This window comes from Podarcis raffonei, chromosome 8 (assembly GCF_027172205.1).
Source record: "Podarcis raffonei isolate rPodRaf1 chromosome 8, rPodRaf1.pri, whole genome shotgun sequence".
Lineage (NCBI taxonomy): Eukaryota > Metazoa > Chordata > Lepidosauria > Squamata > Lacertidae > Podarcis > Podarcis raffonei.
In genome coordinates, this window is record NC_070609.1 from 41,506,164 (window position 1) to 41,527,846 (window position 21,683).

The 21,683-nt window shown below is 40.4% G+C and overlaps 2 protein-coding genes across 9 annotated transcripts in view; one reads left to right on the forward strand and one right to left on the reverse strand.

Moving 5' to 3' along the window:
- The window catches only part of CMC2 (C-X9-C motif containing 2), a 77,355-nt gene that overhangs the window by 51,123 nt on the left and 4,549 nt on the right, over window positions 1-21,683 (forward strand). The window contains exons 1-3 of one of the 6 annotated variants that reach the window (XM_053399575.1): window positions 11,883-12,054; window positions 17,623-17,668; window positions 21,516-21,640. In XM_053399575.1, coding sequence (XP_053255550.1) covers window positions 21,560-21,640 — 81 coding nt within the window. In that variant the 5' untranslated portion in view covers window positions 11,883-12,054; window positions 17,623-17,668; window positions 21,516-21,559. Of the gene's footprint in view, window positions 1-11,875; window positions 12,055-12,142; window positions 12,357-17,622; window positions 17,669-21,515; window positions 21,641-21,683 lie in introns of those variants that run through there. The other 5 variants (XM_053399573.1, XM_053399577.1, XM_053399576.1 and 2 more) reach the window with 5 other exon arrangements.
- CENPN (centromere protein N) lies at window positions 203-11,701 on the reverse strand. 3 transcript variants are annotated; one of them, XM_053399581.1, is made up of 11 exons: window positions 11,604-11,701; window positions 9,241-9,421; window positions 7,804-7,849; window positions 6,293-6,349; window positions 5,412-5,488; window positions 4,826-5,002; window positions 4,494-4,595; window positions 3,485-3,542; window positions 2,862-2,974; window positions 1,375-1,498; window positions 203-382 (listed from the first exon to the last, which is right to left on the reverse strand). In XM_053399581.1, exons 1-11 carry the CDS (start codon window positions 11,651-11,653, stop codon window positions 270-272), a joined length of 1,098 nt encoding a protein of 365 aa, XP_053255556.1. In that variant the 5' UTR covers window positions 11,654-11,701; the 3' UTR covers window positions 203-269. The 3 variants fall into 3 exon arrangements, with proteins under 3 accessions (XP_053255556.1, XP_053255555.1, XP_053255557.1); XM_053399580.1 differs by having other exon boundaries at window positions 6,290-6,349; window positions 11,604-11,700; XM_053399582.1 differs by having other exon boundaries at window positions 6,290-6,349; window positions 11,519-11,676.

Consider the following 21,683-nt stretch of genomic DNA (forward strand, 5'->3'; position numbering starts at 1 on the left):
AAGTAAAACTTTCATTTGCTTAAACAATCAAGCACTTTGATATTACATCTAACTTCAGTTATTTGCTAAAGAAGTTCACCTACTCATTGTCCAGGAAGTACATACAGACTCTGGTCAACAGGTCACACCAGCTAGCAGGCTACAGCCTGCTAAGAAGTCATATTGTAATCTGACCAACTGAATTGTAAGAGGTTTATAGGAATACATTCCATGTTGTTTTATTTTGCTGAAGAGAAATAAGTAATCCACTCCTTTGTCTAAAAATGCCATTAGCTTGCAAGGGTTTGTGATAGTGCACTTTTTCTCTCATTAATTCTAAAATAGTTCCTGGCTTTTTGGGTGATGCAAGTAAGTAATGGTGAGGGGGGAACATCTGCCAGCCCTACAATAGAAGAAAACAAAATTAGAATCAGTTCTAAGTTTTGCATATGGTTCCATATTGCCTTGAAAGTACAGCTGTCCAAAGAACAAAACAGTTTGGTGGGACCTGTCTTTTAAGGGTCACATAAGCCTTTTCTTTTAAACACAGCTCTTCACTTGGTTTATGCACTTGCCTTTTATTCTAGATCACTATAATAGTCTATAATCCTCTGTATGTTACACTAGACCAGGACTGGAGAACTGATGACCCTTAATTAGCCATGCTTACTACAACTCTCATAATTTGCCTTACTTACTAGACGTCATGGGGATTGATCCAATAGTTCCCTACCCCACACTAGGGGACCTTTAGTCAAGTTCAGCCCCTAATGTCTCCTGCTAGCATAGTTTGATACATTTCAGTTTCTCACTCCCCTGTGCAAGTCAAGCAATAGGAACTGAAGTACGAACATTCAGCTGCAGTGCTAAAGGGCTCTGAAGATGTTATGGAATCATTTGCCTGCATCTTAGCTTATGTTGGAATGTTGGCACAGCCAATATTCCTCAACTCAATTTTTTGGCATTTAAATACAGTAGAACCTATACTTATGACTGCCTCTACTTGGGCCCGATCCAAGTTGCGACCATGGCAAACCCAGAAGTAAATACCGGGTTTGCTGCGATTCGTGCATGCACAAAAGCGGCTGCCACACACAACAGCGCTTCTACCAGCGACCCAGATTGACTTATGGCCAGACCTCTGGAATTGATTACGTCGTAAGTAGAGGTTCCACTGTACTGACAAGTGAAACAGAGTACATTTTGCCAGTTGTCTGATTATCAGCTGTCATTTAAAGCCTAAACCAGTTTTAAAACATTGAAAGATTAAAAATAAGTTTGGCAGTGGTGGTACTGAAACTCAGGAATTACTGCTTCTATGGAATCCTTATGCACCAGATAAGCATACAAAACATAATACTATGAGTGTGCATTCTCAGACACTGGAACACTTACCGGCAGGTGCTAGGGATTTCAGTGACTCTAAAAGATGAGGACTAGAAAACTTGACCATACATCTAAACGGGTCTTTATTGTTCAAGATACCATTTTCTTGTTCATTTCTGAACGTAGTCTCAAGCTGTAAGTCAAATCAATAAATGGGTTTATAAAAAAGCGCTCTTTGTAGCTTATAATAAGCCGATAATTATTTTTACAGTTCAAAGTGCTAAAACTACACTTTGTTTTCAGCCAACAGATTATTACACTCAGGATCCACTCAGAATTCAACAGTTATCCTTTCCTGCACCTCATTTTAAAAGAGCTTTATGCGTTTTCTTTAAGAAATTGACAAACAGGAACAGCAACTTTTTCAGATTTTACAATCTGATTTTTCAAAGTACTTATCTTTTCTTAAGTATTTGTGTGTATACACACACACAGAGCCAATCAGTGAAGATTGAGCTCAACATATGGAGAACTATATCACTCTGGTGGAATTCTACCTGTCTTGTACCACGAAACAAGCGTTACTTGGGCCTTCTGTCACAAAGACATTAAATAAAACAGGTTCAATAGATGTGCATTAAAAAAAACCAAAGAGTGCCCCCCTGTGGCAAATAGGCAACAATGCCTAAAACAGCCTCATTCATAGTTTTAAAGAACCCAAAACACCTGCAGCAATTTTGATTGCATTTTTATCACTGCACTAAGCTACATATTCTAATTTACTGTCTCAGTATTGCTACAGTATTGGCTCAATTAAAAAGCATAAGAATTACTTCAGTCTCAGTACACTACCCTCTGGGGTTGTTGTGAATTGAGAAAAGTACTTTAACATTTCAAGACCATGATGTATCAATTACAACATCAAAGGAATATCACCATTCTGTATACAGGGTAATGATCTGCATGCACGGCTGGAAATCCTGTGTGCATGTAAAATAGTTCATTTAAGAAAAGTAAGCCATTTAAGCCCAAGGTTTTAGACTGTATTTCAAGCAGTCTATACAGTATTGGAATGGACTCATGCAACACGGAGGAACAAATCAATACTCTTTCAGTTAGTACAATGAAATCTGCACGCTAACAGTTGGCCTATCTTAAAAAAATTGCAGGGCTGCTGCAGAAATAGAAAACTTAGTCAATTATATGAATTTTAGGCCACAAACAACTCTAACTGAACATAGGAACTTACTTCTGAGTAAACAAATGGGATTGAAGTAGTAATAGAATAAAAACTGAACTTGTTTGTGCATCTTACACAGGGGAGTACCTCCCCTGAGATGGTGCCTACCATATAGTTTCATGTATTTCTTTTAAATCTGATTAATGGCACCTTTTTCTGTTGATCAAATAGTCTTATTCAATTAATCTAAGTAGTTAACTGACACTTCAGCCCTAAGTATTGTTTTGTGCAAAAATAAATTCTATAGAATACATATACATAATAAATGTATATTTGTGCATTAAATTTATATAATATGCATTAAATATAATTTTACCTTGTATTGTGCAAACTCCAGTTTTGGCTGAGGACCATCACCAAAGGCTTCCTCATTAACTCTTTCAATTCTTTCCTTTTTAAGTTTATCTTCCTTTACTATATTTGGATCCACTGAAAGTACAGAACCATATAAAATCTCATGTAAAATGTTATCCCTTTCAAAGTAGCATTCAGAACTGAACAGAATTCCAAAGATGTAAAGGTCATGATGCAACAGAGTAAGACATACACACGCAGTTCACTGTTGGGTGCTTGAAGTACTCTATGAATTGTGCTGCAGTGCCCCCCCATTCATTTACTCTATAACAAACATACTAAAAGTGAACAGATCAACACCAGACAAAGCTATGAACTTCCAGCTGTGAGTTTAATGCATGCAAGATAAATATTAGCCACTATTTGAAGTTTCTGAATATTTATTTAAATATTTTAGAAGATTGATAAACCTCTCCAACTAGTGCACAACTTGCTGAACCACTTCCTGTGCACACACAGGGGATATGGGCACCCAAAACCGATAGTCATGTTGTAAACATGGGCCTCCTTACAATGGCCAGACTTCTTAATATTTAAATAAACTGTTTTGCTATATAGAGTTTTAAACCAAGATATTATGGGTACCTCTTTGCAGAATGCAATTTCGTTCTTGTAGAGGTTGTGGGTGATGTGTTTGAAATTTCTGGAGGAGGGGGTCCATGGAGAGATAGAATAGTGATAGAACATTGTTAGTGTATTTTTGCCTCTAATGAGTGATTGTATGAAACTGCATAGCATTCAATGCTTGTCCTACTTAGAGAAGACCCACTGAAGTGAATGGGCATGACTAAATTAGGTCCATCAATTTCAATGGGTCTACTCCAAGTAGGACTTTGTATACAACCAATATTCCAAGTTCATTGACTTAAGACCCAGTTTGCATGCCATGAGAAACTGTTAACTATATATTATGCTTAATGACTCCATCAGGGCTGTTTTGCTCCTCCTTCTAGTTTATGAAGAAACAAACCAAATCACTGGCTTAGCATCACAAAACTGCAATCTGATTTATATTAAAAATGCTGACTTCTTGTTGTGGTTTGTTTAGAGGAAAACAAACCACAACCTCTGCTTTGAACATTAGACTAAACCAAGTATTTTTCCTTCTTGCCAGTGCTCAGTGAAGGACCCTTGGCTCAATTCTCTCTTCACTAACCATGAAATGTAGCCAAGAACAAACCTTGGCTACAGCTCATGGTTAGTGAACAGAGATCTTAACCACAAGCCGCAGTTCAGACAGCACATCTAGCCAAACCTTGGCTCAGCACAATAGCAAAAAGGACAGGGGAGAAGCAAAGTGACTTAGCAAGGTTCAGCTTAGCATGTAATGCAAAGCAGTTCAATGGCATATTTGGAGATTAAGTGATAACAGACAGAAATGATAAAAACTCAATAATGGCTCTAAAAGCAGGAGGGAAACTAATTCTGGCCCTTATTATCTCTTCCTGATTGTAAGACTGTACAGCTCTGTAGTACTATAAGCAATCTCTTTGAAGGAGAAAATTTCCTTACCTCCTGGGAATTTTAGAACCAGGCCTAAGATTTAAAAAAACCCCCAAGATTTGACTTAGAATAGTATACTTAAATAACTCACCTGGCTACATCGCTTAAGTAAAATATCTTTAAGCGAGTCTAAACAACGGCTTCGGAGGTCCATTTCATGGATGTCATTGTAACTGGCAGCTATCAGCAGGGCCTTTAATTAAAAATGAAGGTGCTAGTTTAGTTGAAGTTGAAAGAGTTGTTCCATTATTTCTGTTTTAGAATTGGAATTTGATATTGAATTTCAGAGTATATACCTCTGTAGGATATCATGCAGCTGAGCAGTAATTTCCAGTTGCTTGTTCATTCACTCTTACTAAATCTAAGTTTAGAAATTACCTTGATGACAGAAAAACAAATCTTTACCAGACATAATGTATTTACCTGCAAAAGTAACGGTTTGCAGTTCTTATTTCTAGAGCTGGATATGAACACATAAGGAGTCTGTGAAATGTAAGCTACATAGGATGGCTTGTATTGGTTGGGCTTTGTATACTGTGTTCCCCATGCAATGCGAATCCAAATTGCATTGTCTTCAAACTCTTTAAAGCTGATAGTTACCTGAAGTAAAGATAAAGGAAAAATATATATTGCAGTCTAGCTGGCAGAAGTGGACACTCAAATTACTGAGAACCCTATATTTAAAGGCCAAGAAGTATAGACATCCTTGTTTCTTATATGTGTGTTACAAGAGGCAGCAAACAAATCATGAACTACTTTAACACAATGGTTTCTACAATGTATACAAAGAAGTTATGAGATATGAAGCACACCTAATTACCTTCCAATATGATACTAAATACTGCATTTTTAAAAAAACAAAAACAAACTCAAGGATCACTGCTAAATTGGATAGATGGTAGACATTTCTCCATTTAGTTCCAAATTACTATAAATTTACATTATTTTTATACAACAGGATAACAAAACATTTAAGAGAACCCAAAATATTAGCATTGTTTATGCTCACATTTTTCAAAGCTGACTGAAGACTTCTTTTAAATTTCTTTTTAAAATCTGCCAAGTCAAAAATGTCATATTCATCACCTGCCAATAAAATAAAACATTTTAAAATAAGCTTCATTCCAAACATAACTTGCATTATTTTAGTTCAATCATGCAAAATACCAAATTATTTATTTATTATTAATAATTTAAAAATCCTGCTCTTTAGTTAAAAAACTTTTCTGAGACGGTCTCATATCCCTGCCCTCAGGAATGCAATCAAAAATATGAAATACAAAACGAAAAAGGGTTGGGAGAGAAATAAAATTTAGTCACTGTTTCTCAGTTCTTATAACGATCACCTGGAATTACAGGAATTCAAGGAGAGAAGGGGCCAACGTTTCTGATCTTCCAGCAGAGTTTATGGAAAGATCCTGCAGTACCTTCTCCTATAGGATGGAATGGCTGCTGTAGACAATAGTTCTGGAAAGGGCATAATAAAGTTGCTCTTTCCTCAAAGCAAGTCTAGAGCTGGTGTAATGAAAACTAATCTGCCACCCTGGCTGGCATGAGTTGGTGAGGCTTAGGATATGGTGGTGGATCCATACATACACACATCCCAGTTAGATTGCTCTGTTCATTTCCTGGGGGAAATGTTTTATTATGGAAGGAAGAAGTATATCTTGGCCTTTAAGTAGCATTAAGAAAAACCCAACCCTTTGAGCTCTGCTAAACAGTCAAAGGTCTGCAAGAAAAACAGCAAAATTTTAGAGGTTTCCAGCAAGTTTTATAAGATAGCTGACATAATCCACTTTAAAGTGAGGATAAGCAAAATAAGACTATAACAGATAACTGGGCACTTCACTTATTTATATGATGCTTTTGATAATTATAAACACTTACCACCTTCTTTTGTCATTTGATAAACAGTCCAAAGCTTTTTGTCCCTGTATGTGTAGTTGTCTGAGGAAAAATATTTGACAATAAACAGCATTGCTTATTAACACAAGAATCCATAATTGTTATAAGCTAGCAACTCCTCCCTACAGAATACAGGAATTTCATTTTGCTGATTAGTCAACAGTTTTGCTCTTTGTTACAGAAAGGATGGCTAAGTTCTGTATGCTTGGGAACCCATATCTATTACACATTCTGGAGATTAGAACAATCCAACCCAACCCTCTTCATGGATGATCAGTTTCCATATAATAAAACTGGTTCCACCCAACAATTAAGAGCTTCACAGAAATAGGACATGTGTTTTCAAATGGTAAGATATAAACAGATTTCCAAATAGTGCAGATACATACTATTCTCATTGGCCACATTTGCAGATAACTCTAAGTCATACATTTTGTCTTACTAAACAATACTGTACACAGATACTCCCACTTTCCTCATCCCTTCATGCAGCCAAAATTTACTTCCCTAACAAGTATAATTGTCAGCAAATTTTAATATCATTCTGATTATATTTGCATAGGGCCATTTGTGCCCAAAATTTATTCAGGAGCCAAATCCAACCTGCAAGTGACTAGTTGAGTTATTTCTTCTTATTGTTATTTCTACTATAAAGCAGCTTACAATAAATGTGAATACAATAAAGATCAAATATTTACCCAAACATTTATTCCAAATTATGAGAGGAGGAGAAATTATGGTTCCTTAACTTGACATTGGATATAGATTCTTTCAACCTCCATTTACTTTTCAAAAATTGAAGCAAACTAGAAATCAATGCATGATCTGCGGTACTGTAGTTACATTTTAACATTTCACAATGTAAACTATAAATAGCTGCAATGTAAATGTTTACCAAATACTACTGATTTCAGATCACAATGGAATTCAAACCTTCAGATTCTGACAAATATTCAAGCTTGTATTTAGTGAGTTATGCAAATACCATTTAATAGTACTGTAATCCTATAAACACTTGTGGCAGTAAGCCAAATTAAACAGTGACACTTGTAAATAAACAGAGGATTAAGTTGAAAAGAGCATCCTATTTCCTTATCTGGCTCTAAATGTAATTCAAGCTATGTATACTGCAAAGAAATGAAATCTTAGTCTAGTAGAAACTTCTTTGCTTTGGGAATGTTCATTGGGGAATACGATTACAGTACTGGCTAAACACAATTACTGGGTTGGAGAGGACTCTTGCCTTCTGAAAATGGTACATGGATAGCTGGGCCTAGTATCACTGTGTAATGAAAACAATACCATCAAATTAAGAGGGAAGGGGAGTCATCAACTACCTTGTATTACCTAAAAGTTAAATGATTTATTTTTTCGACAAGACAAATATTAATCTAATCAAAAGGAAGTGCTGAGTGCTTAACCAAAATCTAACTGGTTTATACCAAAACAGAAACTAATCACAACAACAACAAAATATAAGAAAACACTTCACTTACAAATTATGTCTAGATCTGCTGCATGCTGGATAGTTGCATGGTTTTCCTTCAAGACAATAAGAACAACTAATCAAAAAAGTTTGACGATATTATATAGGCCCAAATTGCATACAATGGCAAGCCACAGTTTTTTCCAAATGTACTGGTGCACCAGCCCCCTCCCCTCCATGTTATGTTAGGAGAAAACAAAGTAGAACAGTGACCTTGTATTACTTGTGAACCAGCATTAGTGGTTTGTTTTCTCTAAACAGGTAAGCAAATGTGTGAGCATTCGTTCCCACATAAAACCAAGTCTATGCCCTGATTTGTTTTCTCCAAGCATGCAAGAGGGGGTGGATGTGAAAGAGCTGTGTGCACCAGCATGCTACTCATTCACAGTAAATCATGATTCATGGCTTACTCTTATGTCCAGATCTGGTTAAAAACGGCATTTGTATTAAAATAATATTGTTTCATTATTAAGCTCTGAAACTGTAAAATCTATTAGTTATTCATTAGTTGCTTCGTTGACAAGAAACTGGGGGCACTCCATTACAGATGAACAAGGGCTACAACAGTCATGGAGTTTGTTGAAATTCTGCAGAATCATTATACAAATCAAAATGTATCTACAGCCAAAGTATCCCTGAGCCTCACCACAATTGCTCCAAGGTCACATTTCCCATACAACATGTACAATTTGTAACAGACTGTCAGTGGGAGGGGTTTGTGGCCCCAGGGTTCCAGTTACACAGTGCTCAGATTTCTGGATTAGGTGCTAAAAGGAGCTCCATCACATTGCCCTGCTATACTCCAGCACTGGAGCAAGAAGATACAGTATGCTCCAGTTCTCAGAACTGGAACAAGAAGATATGCACCCCAAAGGCCAAAGCCAGTGCTATTTTCTACATCAGGCTTCCTCAAACTCGGCCCTTCAGATGTTTTGAGACTACAATTCCCATCATCCCTGTCCACTGGTCCTGCTAGCTAGGGATCATGGGAGTTATAGGCCAAAAACAACAACTGTAGGGCTGAGTTTGAGGAAGCCTGTTCTACATCATTGCCCATGCAAGGAATAATAGTGACAGAAAAAAGATGGGGTATAAATGTAAGAATAATGTGCCCCCCCAAATGTGCATTCAAAATTCTCTCACTGCAAAGACCACTACTTTTTACACATGCTCCCATGTGCTCACATCACTGCCTCATCCTCTTATTTGGGTGAAGACATCACCAAAGGTCTGGTGGGTCCCCTATTAAAGGCACTTGAGAAAGATTTCAGTATTAAGAGACCAACTCCTATTAAAAGTAATTTTAAAACACAGACCACCAAAAGTACAGTCATAGTACTTAAATAGTACGGTACTATGTTCCCAGTAAGCATGTGTTTTATTTTATGCAGAAAAAACACTGACATCTGTACAAATTTCACAATGATCCTTCCAATACTGTTCTCACCTCACATAGCCGAACTACTTCTTGGGACACATTTTCCTTTAGCTGATGGATGTTTAAAGACTGAAGCTGAGTTTCAGACAGAAACCCCCATGTAGCCAGCATTTTCCCCATTTCGGAACGTGGGATTCGCAGCACAGTTCTTCTAATGTATTCAGCTACTCTCTCATCCATAATGAAGACCCTTCAAAATAAAATAGAGATTAAATATTCAGATACATTACACCAGGCATCCCCAACCTTCGGCCCTCCAGATGTTTTGGACTACAATTCCCATCATCCCTGACCACTGGTCCTGTTAGCCAGGGGTCATGGGAGTTGTAGGCCAAAACATCTGGAGGGCCGCAGGTTGGGGATGCCTGCATTACACACTGAAGATAGAAAGCATGCAGCAGTTGTGAAAAAGGTAAATCCAATACAGTATTAAGAATTAGTAGGAAAGGGATTGAAAATAAATGGCAAGAATTGAAATGCTACTATAAGTATTTGCTGCAGCCACATCTGGAATCCTGTTACAAGTCTGTCTTCATCTTAAAATGGTATCACGAAGCTTCAAAAACCCCAGCCACAACCCTAAAATAATTACAGGTTTGAAACACCTTCCAATCAAGAGATGAGCTAAAGTTTTAGAAGCTTAGGAGTTTTGAAAATATAATTAAGAGGGTAGGATAGTAATATTTACAAAATTATGTTGGCAAAAGTATAGGTGAGAAACCTCTCAGTGGTATAGCTACATATTCCCAAAATTCAGGATAATCACAACAAATTTAGATCTTCATCACTTGAGATTTTAAGGTCTAGTCATACTATAAAGTAGAACCTACTGTGAATCAATCATCCTATCCACAACAAGTAGATATTAAATACTTATTTTCTCCTGTGTTTTGGCTACATCAGCCTGCTTCAGAAGCCAGTACAGGACACACTATTACAACAGGGGTAATCAGTGTGGTACCTTCCAGATCCTATTGGACTCCATCTCTCATCAACCCTAGTCAGCACCGCCAATAGTCAGGGATGATGCAAGCTGTAGTTCAATTACATGTACATTCTATTTTTATCTTGCCATTCCTCCAAATACATGTTCCCCTCATTTTATCCTCACAACCTCTGTGAGGTAGACCAGGCTGAGAAAGGAAGTGACTGGTGCATGGTTACTCTGTGGATGAATGAGGATGTGAATCTGGGACTATCAGATACCTGCTTTTAGTCTGGCACTGTAAGTGCCACTTTATACTGGCTTTTACTCTTGTGAGAGCAGTGCAACATAAGCGTACATTGGACCCTACTTTCTTCTGAGAGTTGTTGGAAGATATATTTTTGTAAGAGGGTATTTTGTTTTTACAATCAAGTTGTCTATAAATGTTATTGAATATAAAAATGCTTGAAGTATGCAAAATAACAGAGCGTCTCCGAGCATCTTGGTGGCAAAAGCCCATGGGGTCCTAGGCAGACACATGGGGTCTGTGTCCCTTTGGGGAATTGAAGACATGGCGGAGAATGTCATGCTTTAAGAAATATGGTTTATTCACCTATTTACACCTTCAGTCTGAATGAAGGAAGTCCAGATTTTACACCATAGTCATTCCAAAAGGTAGCAGTATAAGTAGCCTGCAGCCAGCACACTCCAAATGATGGATCTCAGCTCTTTTATCCTTCTTCACCTAGCTCCCACCCAGCTATTACCCTGGCAACCTCCCAAATCCCCAGTCTCAGTTCACACCTGCGGGCAAGAGGGAAGTTTCGTTGTCTTGTTAACCGCCTCTATTGTACCCTTGATAGCCATAAGCCAGTCCAGGAATTCCCTGCCTGGCACAGCTGTGAAGTTGGTGTCTTAATCCACATCCCATTTAACCAAACTCCTAACAGTTATTTATTCCTAGAGTTTGGGGGGATCCCCCCAGATCTATAACAATTTGGAAAATATCCTCATCAATGAGCAGCAGCATTCTCCCCACTCCAACCCACTCACTGACATTACTTTCGGGACTACGGGGCGGGGCTCCTATGCCCTTTATGCCTGCTGGCTGGGGCTGATGGGAGTTGCCGTCTCAAACACCAGGAGAGCACGACATCGGGCACCCCAGGCCCAAAGGCCGTGACTCGGGTTCAAACCCTCTCGGCCACGAAGCTCTCACTGGTTGAGACTTCCTCTCCCGGCCCTATCCTACCTCACAGGGTTGTCGCCAAGACGAAATGGGGATCCCACTATGTTAACGGCCGTCCTGAGCTCCTCGGAGGAAGAGCCGGATAAAAATAAGCTGACTGATTTACAACGTACCGTTTCCCCGGCTCGCTTTCTTCTGAGGGAAAAGGGCAGCCCCTGTTACCTCAGCGGCGATCCCCCACCCTCAAGTCAAACTTACTCAGCCCCGTCCTTCCCATCTCCGGCGTTCAGCCGCCGCCTCTTTGCCATCTTCTTTTTCGGCTTACGAGCCCCTCACGACTGGCGCCGCCCGCCGCGGCCGCCAAACCGTCCCCTCAGCTTTGAACCAGCCAATCAGCTGCCGCCTTCTCGTCCGCCAAAGCCAATCACCGCCCTAGCGGTGCCACGCGCCGCGTTGGCGGCTGCGCAGAGCTCGAACCGCGATAGTCAACAGAAGCCCCCTAGCGTTCCTCGTCTCCTGTTCCGATTGTGCCAGCGTTAGTATAGTGTGCAATCAGCTGCAGCAGGAGAAGAGGTGGGGTTTCCGTGTGACGGAAGCGGTCAAGAAACAACAACTTCCGGGTCTGAACGAAGCTTACATCCGGGTTTTGCCCTTTCTTTGAATTTTCTGCTGTTCCAGGCGTGCTGGGAGTTTTGCAGAACTTAGGTAGGTAGGTGTGAAGCGGGGTCTTCAGTAAGCGGGTGTTTGTGTGACTTTGAGCGAAAATGTGAGAGAGGAGGAAGGATAAGAATGGCAAGGATGTTGAATTTTGTTGTCTGCCCGTTTATATCTATTGTATTATATCATGGGGAAATTATGTAATGTATATATGTAATATAAGTTGAGTTGTATCTGACCAATTCATATTCAGCGTAGATCCATTGAAATTAATGCAGTGGAGGGACACATTTATGCCATTCATATCTCCTCAAGTCCAGCGGAATGGGGAGTTTGGATTGCTCTGCCTATAAGGTAGTAATATTTTTGGAATTTCAGTACTTTAGTTGTAATAGCAAATCAGGATTTGTATTTTTATTTTTTGCTGTTTAAGAGTATAAGAAGAGCCTGCAGGATCAGGCGAAGGGCCTGTATATATCATAACATCATTTTCTCACAGTGGCAAACCAGATGCCTGTGGGAAGCCTGGAAGCAGGATCTGAACGGAGATCCTTTGACAGCGGAGATGGAACCCATCCATAGGTAGCCTTATTCATCATGAATTTGCTACCCATGTTGATGGTCGTCACTACTTGTGGGAGTGAATTCCATAGTTTAACTGTGTGCTGTGCTTTTATGAAAAACCCAGTCTTAAAAAACAATACTGTATGCTGTGCGAAGATGTACTTTCAGTCCTTTCGTTCTTACATTTATGTATTTTTCTGTATACTTTGAAAATGGATTAGATTTATGATGTGTCCGTATGCTAGTATGTTCTCACTAAAACTGTGATTAAAAACAATATTAGGAACAGCAGAAAATCTCAAAGTAGGCTTGCTCACTGCATGGTAGTGTTGTCCTAATAAAGCTCTCCCCTCCCTTGTCATATTGTGTTGGGAAATGGGTAGCTATGCTGGATTTGTACGTCTGTCAGAGGCTCAGGAGCAGAAGAGCAGGGGAGAGAGCAAATAGAGAGCGGAGGAGAGGAATCAGAGGGGAGCGTAGGGGAATATGACAGTGGACCGAGAGATTCCATGAGCTTCTCCAGCGAATCAGAAGATTCCCAGGAGGGGGCGCCTGTGGTAAGGGCGAGGCTAGTCCCAGGGGGGACGATCCATAAACAAGGAACCAGAGGGGAGTCCCAAAGGAGTAGCGGAGGAGTAGGGCCAGTTCCCCCACCAGAGCACAGTGGGGGGGAAGAGTCACGTGAGTCAGGACCAGCTTCTCCATCGGGGAGTGGGGAGACGGAGGGAAGGCCAGGTCCAGCTAGCCTCCCCAAAAGGGGGAGCAGTGACACAAGTGTAACGGTCAGAAGGAAAGTGGGAGGCTGCGCGCGCGCGCCAAGTTCAAATGTGGAGGAGCGCGGGACAGCAGAAAACCCGGATTGGGAGCCAGGTCCTAAAGCCAGAAGGAGGGGGGGAGAAGAGTCAGCAGAATCAGCGTCAGAGGAATCTAGGAGGGCTGAGACTCCGACTAGCAGAAGGACCCAGAGAAAGAGGGAACAGAGGAAGAGGTGGAGTAAGGCTAGAATCTTAAGCTGGTGTCAGGGGGGAGGAGATTCAGATGGGACTTCTACGGTCTGATGGATAGACGTAGCGTTGCGCGCTGCGCGTCTGGAAATGAAACTGAACTTCAATAAAGACTTTTAAACTTGAGCAAGAAGCAGCGTTGGTCTTGTGTGAGCTGGGACCTTGGGCAGCGCTGACAACGTCTACCTTCTATTTTTCTTTCATTGACTATTTTATGATTTTATATACTATAAGAAGGCTTTGGTGGGAGAGGGCATTATCTGTGCCAGCCCCTAAGTTGTGGAATTAGCTCACCACAGAGGTGTGTCTGGCACTTATACTATATAGTTTCGATTGCATGTTGAAGATACATCACTTTACCCTCCCCTTTAGCACCTGAGCTATGTATTTTTAGGACCCACCCAGTTCTCTTGCGTGTAATTTGTTTGTAATATTGCTATAATCCACCCTGGGACCTTATTGTGAAGGATGGCTAAGAAATCAAATCAACAACAACAACATTACTTTATGCACCACATTCTACAGTATGACTGGTTTTCCGAAACTGTAATTTTTGTGGAAAATGTTGGGATCTTAAAGTAGCTTATGGTGTGGCTGAACCTTGTATATTGAACAAAAACTAGCCTATGTATAAATTCGGATCACTCTGAACTTTCCGACAGCAGAATTCTACAAATGGAATAGAAATAGAAGCACTGTTTGAATGAATGAATTTTATAGTGGTGGTGACTAGAAAAGCATCTTAATAGTTATGCTTGCTTTTCTTGGCCATGGCACCACCTTGTGGTCATTCTTATATACACTTTGTTGTTGTCCTGTGGGTTGTAAATAGCTTCTATGTGCATTTAAATAGAAACCAACTCACAGCCTGCTTTTAGAGAGAGAAATATAATGGTGCATATTAATCACACCAGGACTGGAAGTTAAATGAGGCTTGGTGGAAGCTTTCCTACATTTATGCCATTTTCAGTGAGAAATGATCCCGTCTTCCTTAAAAAGAAGATGAAAACTCTTGCTAGTTAGCAAACAGTTGCTATGAAAACCTGTTCACCCACAGCAATGTCAGGCTTTCTGCAATCCCTCAGAGGCTTTTTTCACACTCCCCATCTTTAAAGTGTAGATTTTTCACATCTAACTATCCATTTTTAATCTGCCTTTCTTGTTTCTGTGGTGAAAGCTTGGCTGCAGCTGTAACACTGCTGGCTAAGTAACAATTGTGCTGCACAGTGAAATATCACAATACAGTACTATGTAAGTCTGACACCAGTGACTTGGAGTGCAAATTCTTCCAGTACTTCCTTTTCCTGTGGAAGATTTTCCATTTCATAATTTCATTAGTAATGATTAATGCATGGCAACTGTGAATATATACAAGGAAATCTTGGCAGTTCAAAGTGTTTAGCTTCGTTTACTAAATGCAAATAAAATAAGCATGCTAAATTAGATCACCCTGTAGGACAACAGAAAATGTTCTGATGCAGACTGAAAAATTATCAATACCAATTTTTCTGTAATACCCATGTCACCGTCTGAGGCATGCAGTTTTTAAAAATAATTTTTGAGTTGTATAAGTCTGAGTTGTTTCTGTATTTCTGCAAACTACGAGGTTACTCCAAGGTGCCTGATACCTCCTCTGTATGTGTGTGTGTGTGTGTTTGTGGTGTCACTTATGCCACTTAAAGAACCTGATTCGGAGAAGGAGTTCACTATTAGCCCATTTTGTCAAACCTATATACTGAGAGTAGACGGTTAGGTCTCCTTAGGGGACATAAAGCTGTTCCATTCATTCTGTAAGAGAGTAAAAAAAACCCTGGCAGCCTACTATTTATTGAACAGCGCTCCCTCCTGAGGAAGAAGAGAAATGCCATTTCTGTGGGGGCTCCTTAATACCCTGAGGTTAAATGTATTGAGCCGAGATAATGCTGCTTTGTGATCAATATAAATAAATCATCTCTTGAAGTTTGACAGAACAGTCTTGCTCATTTTCTTCTGCGAACTCAGTGGTGCAGAATGATTTGACTGTGGAAAGAGAGAATGGTTAGAGCAAGGCACTGGCATAATAGCTCAGTAGCAGAGTGCAAACAGACATCTGGGGACGAAGCTGTGTGTGTATATGCAGTTGTCTCCCCCTTTGCTTTCTATGATGAAGGGAGGGCGATGCAGCCACTGGACATGTGTAGATGCTATGCAAATAATACTTGCTCTGATAAACCACTAATTATCTGAATATAGGAAGCTGCCTTATACTGAGTCAGGCCAGTGGTCCATGTGGCTCAGAGTACTGGGCAGAGGCTCTCCAGGGTTTCAAACATGACACATTCCCAGTTTTACCAGGAGATGCCAGAGACCGAACCTGCAAATGTCTGCATGCAAAGCAGATGCCCTACCTCTGAGCTACAACCCTTCACTTGTCAAAGGCTAAATATCTTCTAGCTCAGTATTGTCTGTTCTGGCCAGCAGTTGATCTCATGGGTCTCTGAAAGAAAGCTGCCTTATATCATATCAACTTTTTCATTTGTCTAGACCTGTATTGTCTACACTGACTGGCAGTGGCTGTCTAGGGTTCCATGTGGAGTTTCTCCCAGCCCTACCTGAAGATGCCAGGGATTGAACCTGAGACGTTTTTCATCCAAAGCAGACATGCTACCACTGAGCTATGGCCCCTTTCCGAATTTATTTCATTACTGTTTTATTTTGCCTTTCTCTTGAGCAGCTCAGGACAATACGCAGAGTCTCCAGCTTAATTTTATCCTCACAGCAATCCTGAGAAGTATGTTTGGCTGCGAGAGAGAACTGGCCCAGGGTCACCCAATTAGCTCTATGGCCAAGAGAGGATTTGAAACTGGGTCTCCCGAGTCTTAAAAAGGTAAAGGGCCCCTGACAGTTAAGTCCAGTCGCAAACGACTCTGGGGTTGCAGCGCTCATCATGCTTTACTGGTCAAGGAAGCCGACGTTTGTCCGAAGACAGTTTTTCTGGGTCATGGTGGCCAGCATGACTAAGCCGCTTCTGGCGAAACCAGAGCAGTGCATGGAAATGCCATTTACCTTCCTGCCAGAGCAGTACCTATTTATCTACTTGCACTTTGACGTGCTTTCGAACTGCTAGTTTGGCAGGAGCTGGGACCAAGCAACAGGAGCTCACCCTGTCGCAGGGATTCGAACTGCCAACCTTTCGATTGGCAAGCCCTAGGCTCAGTGGTTTAGACCACAGTGGCACCTGACACTATCTACAGGACCTTGGCCAGGGACAGCTATCGAAGTTGTGTGGGATCTTTTGCATGCAATGCTTGTGCCCTACCAGTGAGCTATGGCCTCTCTTTATATTATAACAAAGTAACAATGTTATGGTCAATAACTGCATCTCTGTGTGTCTTTTGCACCTTTATCCTGTCAGTGAGTGCAGTATAACACAGTACAGTAAACTTTTCTTGCTTTTCACTGCCCTGTGATCTTCAGGTGAAGGGCAGTATACAAATTTAATAAATAATAGCAATAGAAATTTCACCAATCACCATTGCATGACACCCAGGGAATGTAGAAACCTATGCTGGAGTGTTAACTTGATGTTCTATGTATCCAATATTGTGTTGCAAAAACTATTATATATAATAAATTATGCAGTTGTTGGACTACCAAATAGTACTATTTGGAGTACCAAATAGTTTTCTCACACATACATACACGCATCCATGTGTACACAAACAAACAAACAAACAAACAAACAAACAAACAAACAAACATTTCTTCTTTCCTTCCTTTACTGGCTTCAAGCCTTGTGCGTTTCTTGAAAATATCCATCTGATTTTAAACTCACATAGTTTTACCAAAGTCCAAGTTGTATAAAGTGGGACCTGTTTTTATCAAGGTCCAAGTTTTCTGTAAACATTCTGATTTTGTAGGTTTTTAATTGAATTCTGACTTCCTGTCCTTGCAGTAGTAAGCATATATACACAATCACATTAGGAACACAAACTGCAGTAACTTTTAAAAACAAAGTTCAGCAGACAGAATTTTGATTTTTAAAAAATGCCATTCATGTTTTCCACCCACAGTTGTGAATTGACGGATAACAGCAGGCACACAAGTCAGATTTCCCAGGTAAGTACTAATTTTTATATTGTTCCAGGCTTTCAAAGGTTAGAAATAGCTGCCTTATACGGAGGCAGACATTTGATCCATTTAGCCCAGTATTCCCTACACCAGACCTTTCCGAACTTTTCATGTTGGTGACACACTTTTTAGACATGCATCATTTTGCAACACAGTAATTCAATTTTTACTAGCAAAATGGAGGCTAAACTAACCCCTTTCTAGCCCTGGGAGAAGCATGGGGAGTGTTCCTGCAACACACCTACACACTGCAGCCGACATACTAGTGTGTCACAACAAACAGTTAGGAAAGCTCTGCCCTACACTGACTGGCAGCAGCTCTCCAATGTTTAAATTACTTACATATCCTCACAACAATGCTATGAAGTAAGTTGTCCTGGGAGATAGTGATTTGCCCAGGGCGATGCTATAAGCTTCACAGGTGAGCAGGAGTTTGTATTTATGTATCACGTGCAAACCTTATATTTTGTTTTGTCAACGTAAAAAGTGCTTCAGTCATTTTTCCATGCCAAAGAAGAAAATGAACTGAAGTTTTTCTTTCTTAAACAAACTACTTTTTTTAAAAAAAGTTTGCTAGCTATTGGAACAGAGCCAAAATCTAGTTGTTGTAGCTTTATATGTTTTGACCTGGAAGTCCCTTATGTTATGTTGCATTGTCCACTACAAATGTTTATCTTCTTTATTCTATGCATCCAAGTCCAGTGCATTTTATTTTCTGCGTGTAAATTTAACAAGTTTGATGGTTGTATTTGATAAATTGCAGGCGTTGGAACTACGTTACTAATACCAGTTCTTAAACTGTGTTAAGCTTGAAGGCGTTGTTTAAAATCTCCTTTTAAATAATAATATAAAAAAATGGCTATAGTCATAGTCACGCTATTCAGTCAAGCATTTGTCTGAATAGCAGTTCTTAGGCTTCATAAAGGAAGAGTGCTATTGCTTCTGATTGGTCACCGCGGGACACAGGAAACTGGGCTAGATCAGGCCTTTTGGTCTGATCCAGGAGGTTTCTTTTTACGTTCTGACCTAGCCAGGCTCTTTTTTTCTTTCTTGTTCTCTTTGGTTCTTCCCCCTCCCTCCCCAGAGGGAAATGAGTACAAACCAATGCTTTGTGATAGATACTCTATCTGTGATAGTTTTATCTATATTTTTATCTATATTATCTATCTAGTTTTGTCTATATTATCTATCTAGTTTTATCTATATTATCTATATAGTTTTATCTATATTATCTTTATTTCCAGTTTATCTATATTTTTTCCTCAAACATAAGACACTCTTCGGCTCTTAACCGCTCCAAAGACTACTAACCCTGATGGCTGTGCTCTGTCCATGCTCAGAAACAGCATGCTTCTGAATACCAGGTGCTGGAAACCTCAGGAGGGGAGAGGGCTCTTGTGCTCAGGTTCTGTTTGGGAGCTTCTCACAGGCCTCTGGTTGGCTGCTGTGAGAAGAGGATGCTGGACTAGATAGGCCACTGGCCTGATCCTGCAGGGTTCTTCTTATGTTCTTGTACCTTCTGAATTTGTTCTGTAGTTTCGGGAGCTACCGAATTATCTTTGGGCTACTTTATAGAAGCCGTCCTTCATGTCTGTTCAAAATCTCTCCAAAAGGGGCTTTGTCCAAAGCGGAGGCCCACACATTGTGCTTGTGCCTTGCTTTTGGCCTTCTCGCTGGCATGGGTGAGAAGCAAGATGCGAAACCTAAACAGGCCTTTGTTCTTACCTTCTCAGGTTTTTACATTCTTATCTGTTCCATTTACCACTTTGGTATATGTCTTCTTGGCCGGCTAGCTTCTGATTTCTCGCTCACCCTAAAAGCTCAAAGGGGTGTGACAGCCCTTCCTTATCTCATTTTGTAGGTTGCCTCTAACTTGCCAAAGCTGAATAGCTTTCAAGATGGGTACAGGAAAATTATCCCGAGGTCATGCTCCCTTCTCTATATACTATACAATCACAAAAACACCCGATAGATCAGGTTTATTAAAGTTGGTTGTTCAGGCTTGGTATTTCTGATACTCTGGGCTTATGGCTAGACCCTTGAGGTCAACCTTGAAAGCCTTGCAGGAAGATTTACTTCTTGATTACTTTTTGAAGCAGTTGCGCACCTTGATGCCTAGAGATACGTGTTGAAAGCACGGTTAGTGGTGCACATACCCAGGCAGCCAGAAGCTGAGACATTTACTGCTGCTCTATTCTTGTATAGTTAACAGAGATGAGGTGGAAATAGAGCTTCAGCTTTGAAAAAATGATTAATGGAGGCTGAGGTGTGGCAGAGCAGAAACTAGTAGCAAAAGGTCACCCCCAAAGAAGCTGCATTGGGACAGGCAAGGGACACACAGAGAAGCCCAACAGATACTGGGGATAAATGTATTGATACCCAATGTATGAATTTCAACATATTTTGAACAAATTGTGCTTTATCAGACAACTGTGTTCTCTGCCATTTTTTTAAAAAAAGTCTTTCTTCTAAAGGAGTCATTGCCTAATCTACTGATTCTCTTCATCATTATGTATGTGGGGCTCAGAGGATCCCGTTCTATTTAAAACTAAATTTGCAGTGATTTATGGCTAGAATCCAAAGAGCCAGTCCTGCAGCGCAGACTTTTGCACAAGCATTCAGGAATGAGTTACCCTCAGTTCAGTGGGACTTAAGCTCAAATGTGCCTATTAGGATTGCAGCTGTGGGTTCATACAAGGGGCTTAAACTAGCCCAATGGGACTGATTTACTTGGGCAGCTAATGCTCTCCCCATTCCCTACGTGTCTGGGATGCACCATAAACTATATGAAACTCCCTATGGTTTCAAAACCAATTTGCTGCTCTTTGAGCTCACAGAACCAGTCTCCTAATTTGTTGGCTCCTGGCCCATTTTATCTGTTGATAAGTGAGTATGTAAGGTTTTTCCACTAAGTAGAACCTTTAATTGGGCAAACAGGAAAAAGAGGAATTGCTCTCAGTTGATGAGCTGAACTAAAATCACCAACCCATTGTAGAACATGAACTAAATTATGTTGTTCTGGTTGTTGTGTTGTTGTCATCGTCATTGTACTGTGGTATGATTCATTGCCTATCCGTATTGTACATCTACAAGTAGGGTCAGGTTTTACTTTTGTTGTTGGATGAACTCCTCAATACATCTCTGTTCTATTATGTTTTATTCTATGTATTTGGGTTTAAATTATGCACAGGCAGTTGTGTATTTTATATAATGTAAGTTGCTTAAAGAAACTGTCATGTAAAGGTAAAGGACCCTGACCGTTAAGTCCAGTCGTGAACGACTCTGGGGTTGCGGTGCTCATCTCGCTTTACTGGCCAAGGGAGCCAACGTTTGTCCGAAGTCAGTTTTTCCGGGTCATGTGGCCAGCATGACTAAGCCGCTTCTGGCGAAACCAGAGCAGTGCACAGAAATGCCGTTTACCTTCCCACCGGAGCGGTACCTATTTATTTACTTGCACTTTGGCGTGCTTTCCAACTGCTAGGTTGGCAGGGGCAGGGACCGAGCAACGGGAGCTCACTCCGTTGCAGGGATTTGAACTGCTGACCTTCCAATCAGCAAGCCCTAGGCTCAGTGGTTTAGACCACAGCACCACCTGCTTCCCTAACTGTCTTGTAGGAAGCAGTTAATAAATGAAAAATATTATCGTTATTAAACTGATTAATTAATCGCTCACTATAGATTCTCTGATTTTACAAAAGATTAAGAGCCAAATGCAAATAGTACTTTACTGTATAATCATGCTTTGGTCCTGATCTTTTCGCTAAGAAATATACATAGGGCAAGATGCCCTATCTGGCATTCTCTTGGATATAAAAATGTATCACAATATTGACAGGTGGAAGACTTCAGATTTTGCCCATGAGCTCTCCTTAATTTGCGATGCATCCAGATCTGTCTCCTCATCTGCACAGCGAAGAATGCAACCTTATTATCCGTCTGCTCAAGGAGTGCCACAAAGAGGTAGGACTTCTGCCTAAGCCCAAAGCACACTGAAATGTATCCT

Excerpts from the sequence above, each read along its gene's own strand:
- CENPN (XM_053399580.1), bottom strand. The coding sequence starts at position 11,653 with ATGGCAAAGAGGCGGCGGCTGAACGCCGGAGATGGGAAGGACGGGGCT. Across the intron at positions 5,489-6,289 it reads TCAAATGACAAAAGAAGGTG|GTGATGAATATGACATTTTT; the intron begins GTAAGTGTTTAT and ends TTTTATTGGCAG. Across the intron at positions 3,543-4,493 it reads TACTTAAGCGATGTAGCCAG|AAATTTCAAACACATCACCC; the intron begins GTGAGTTATTTA and ends CCCCTCCTCCAG.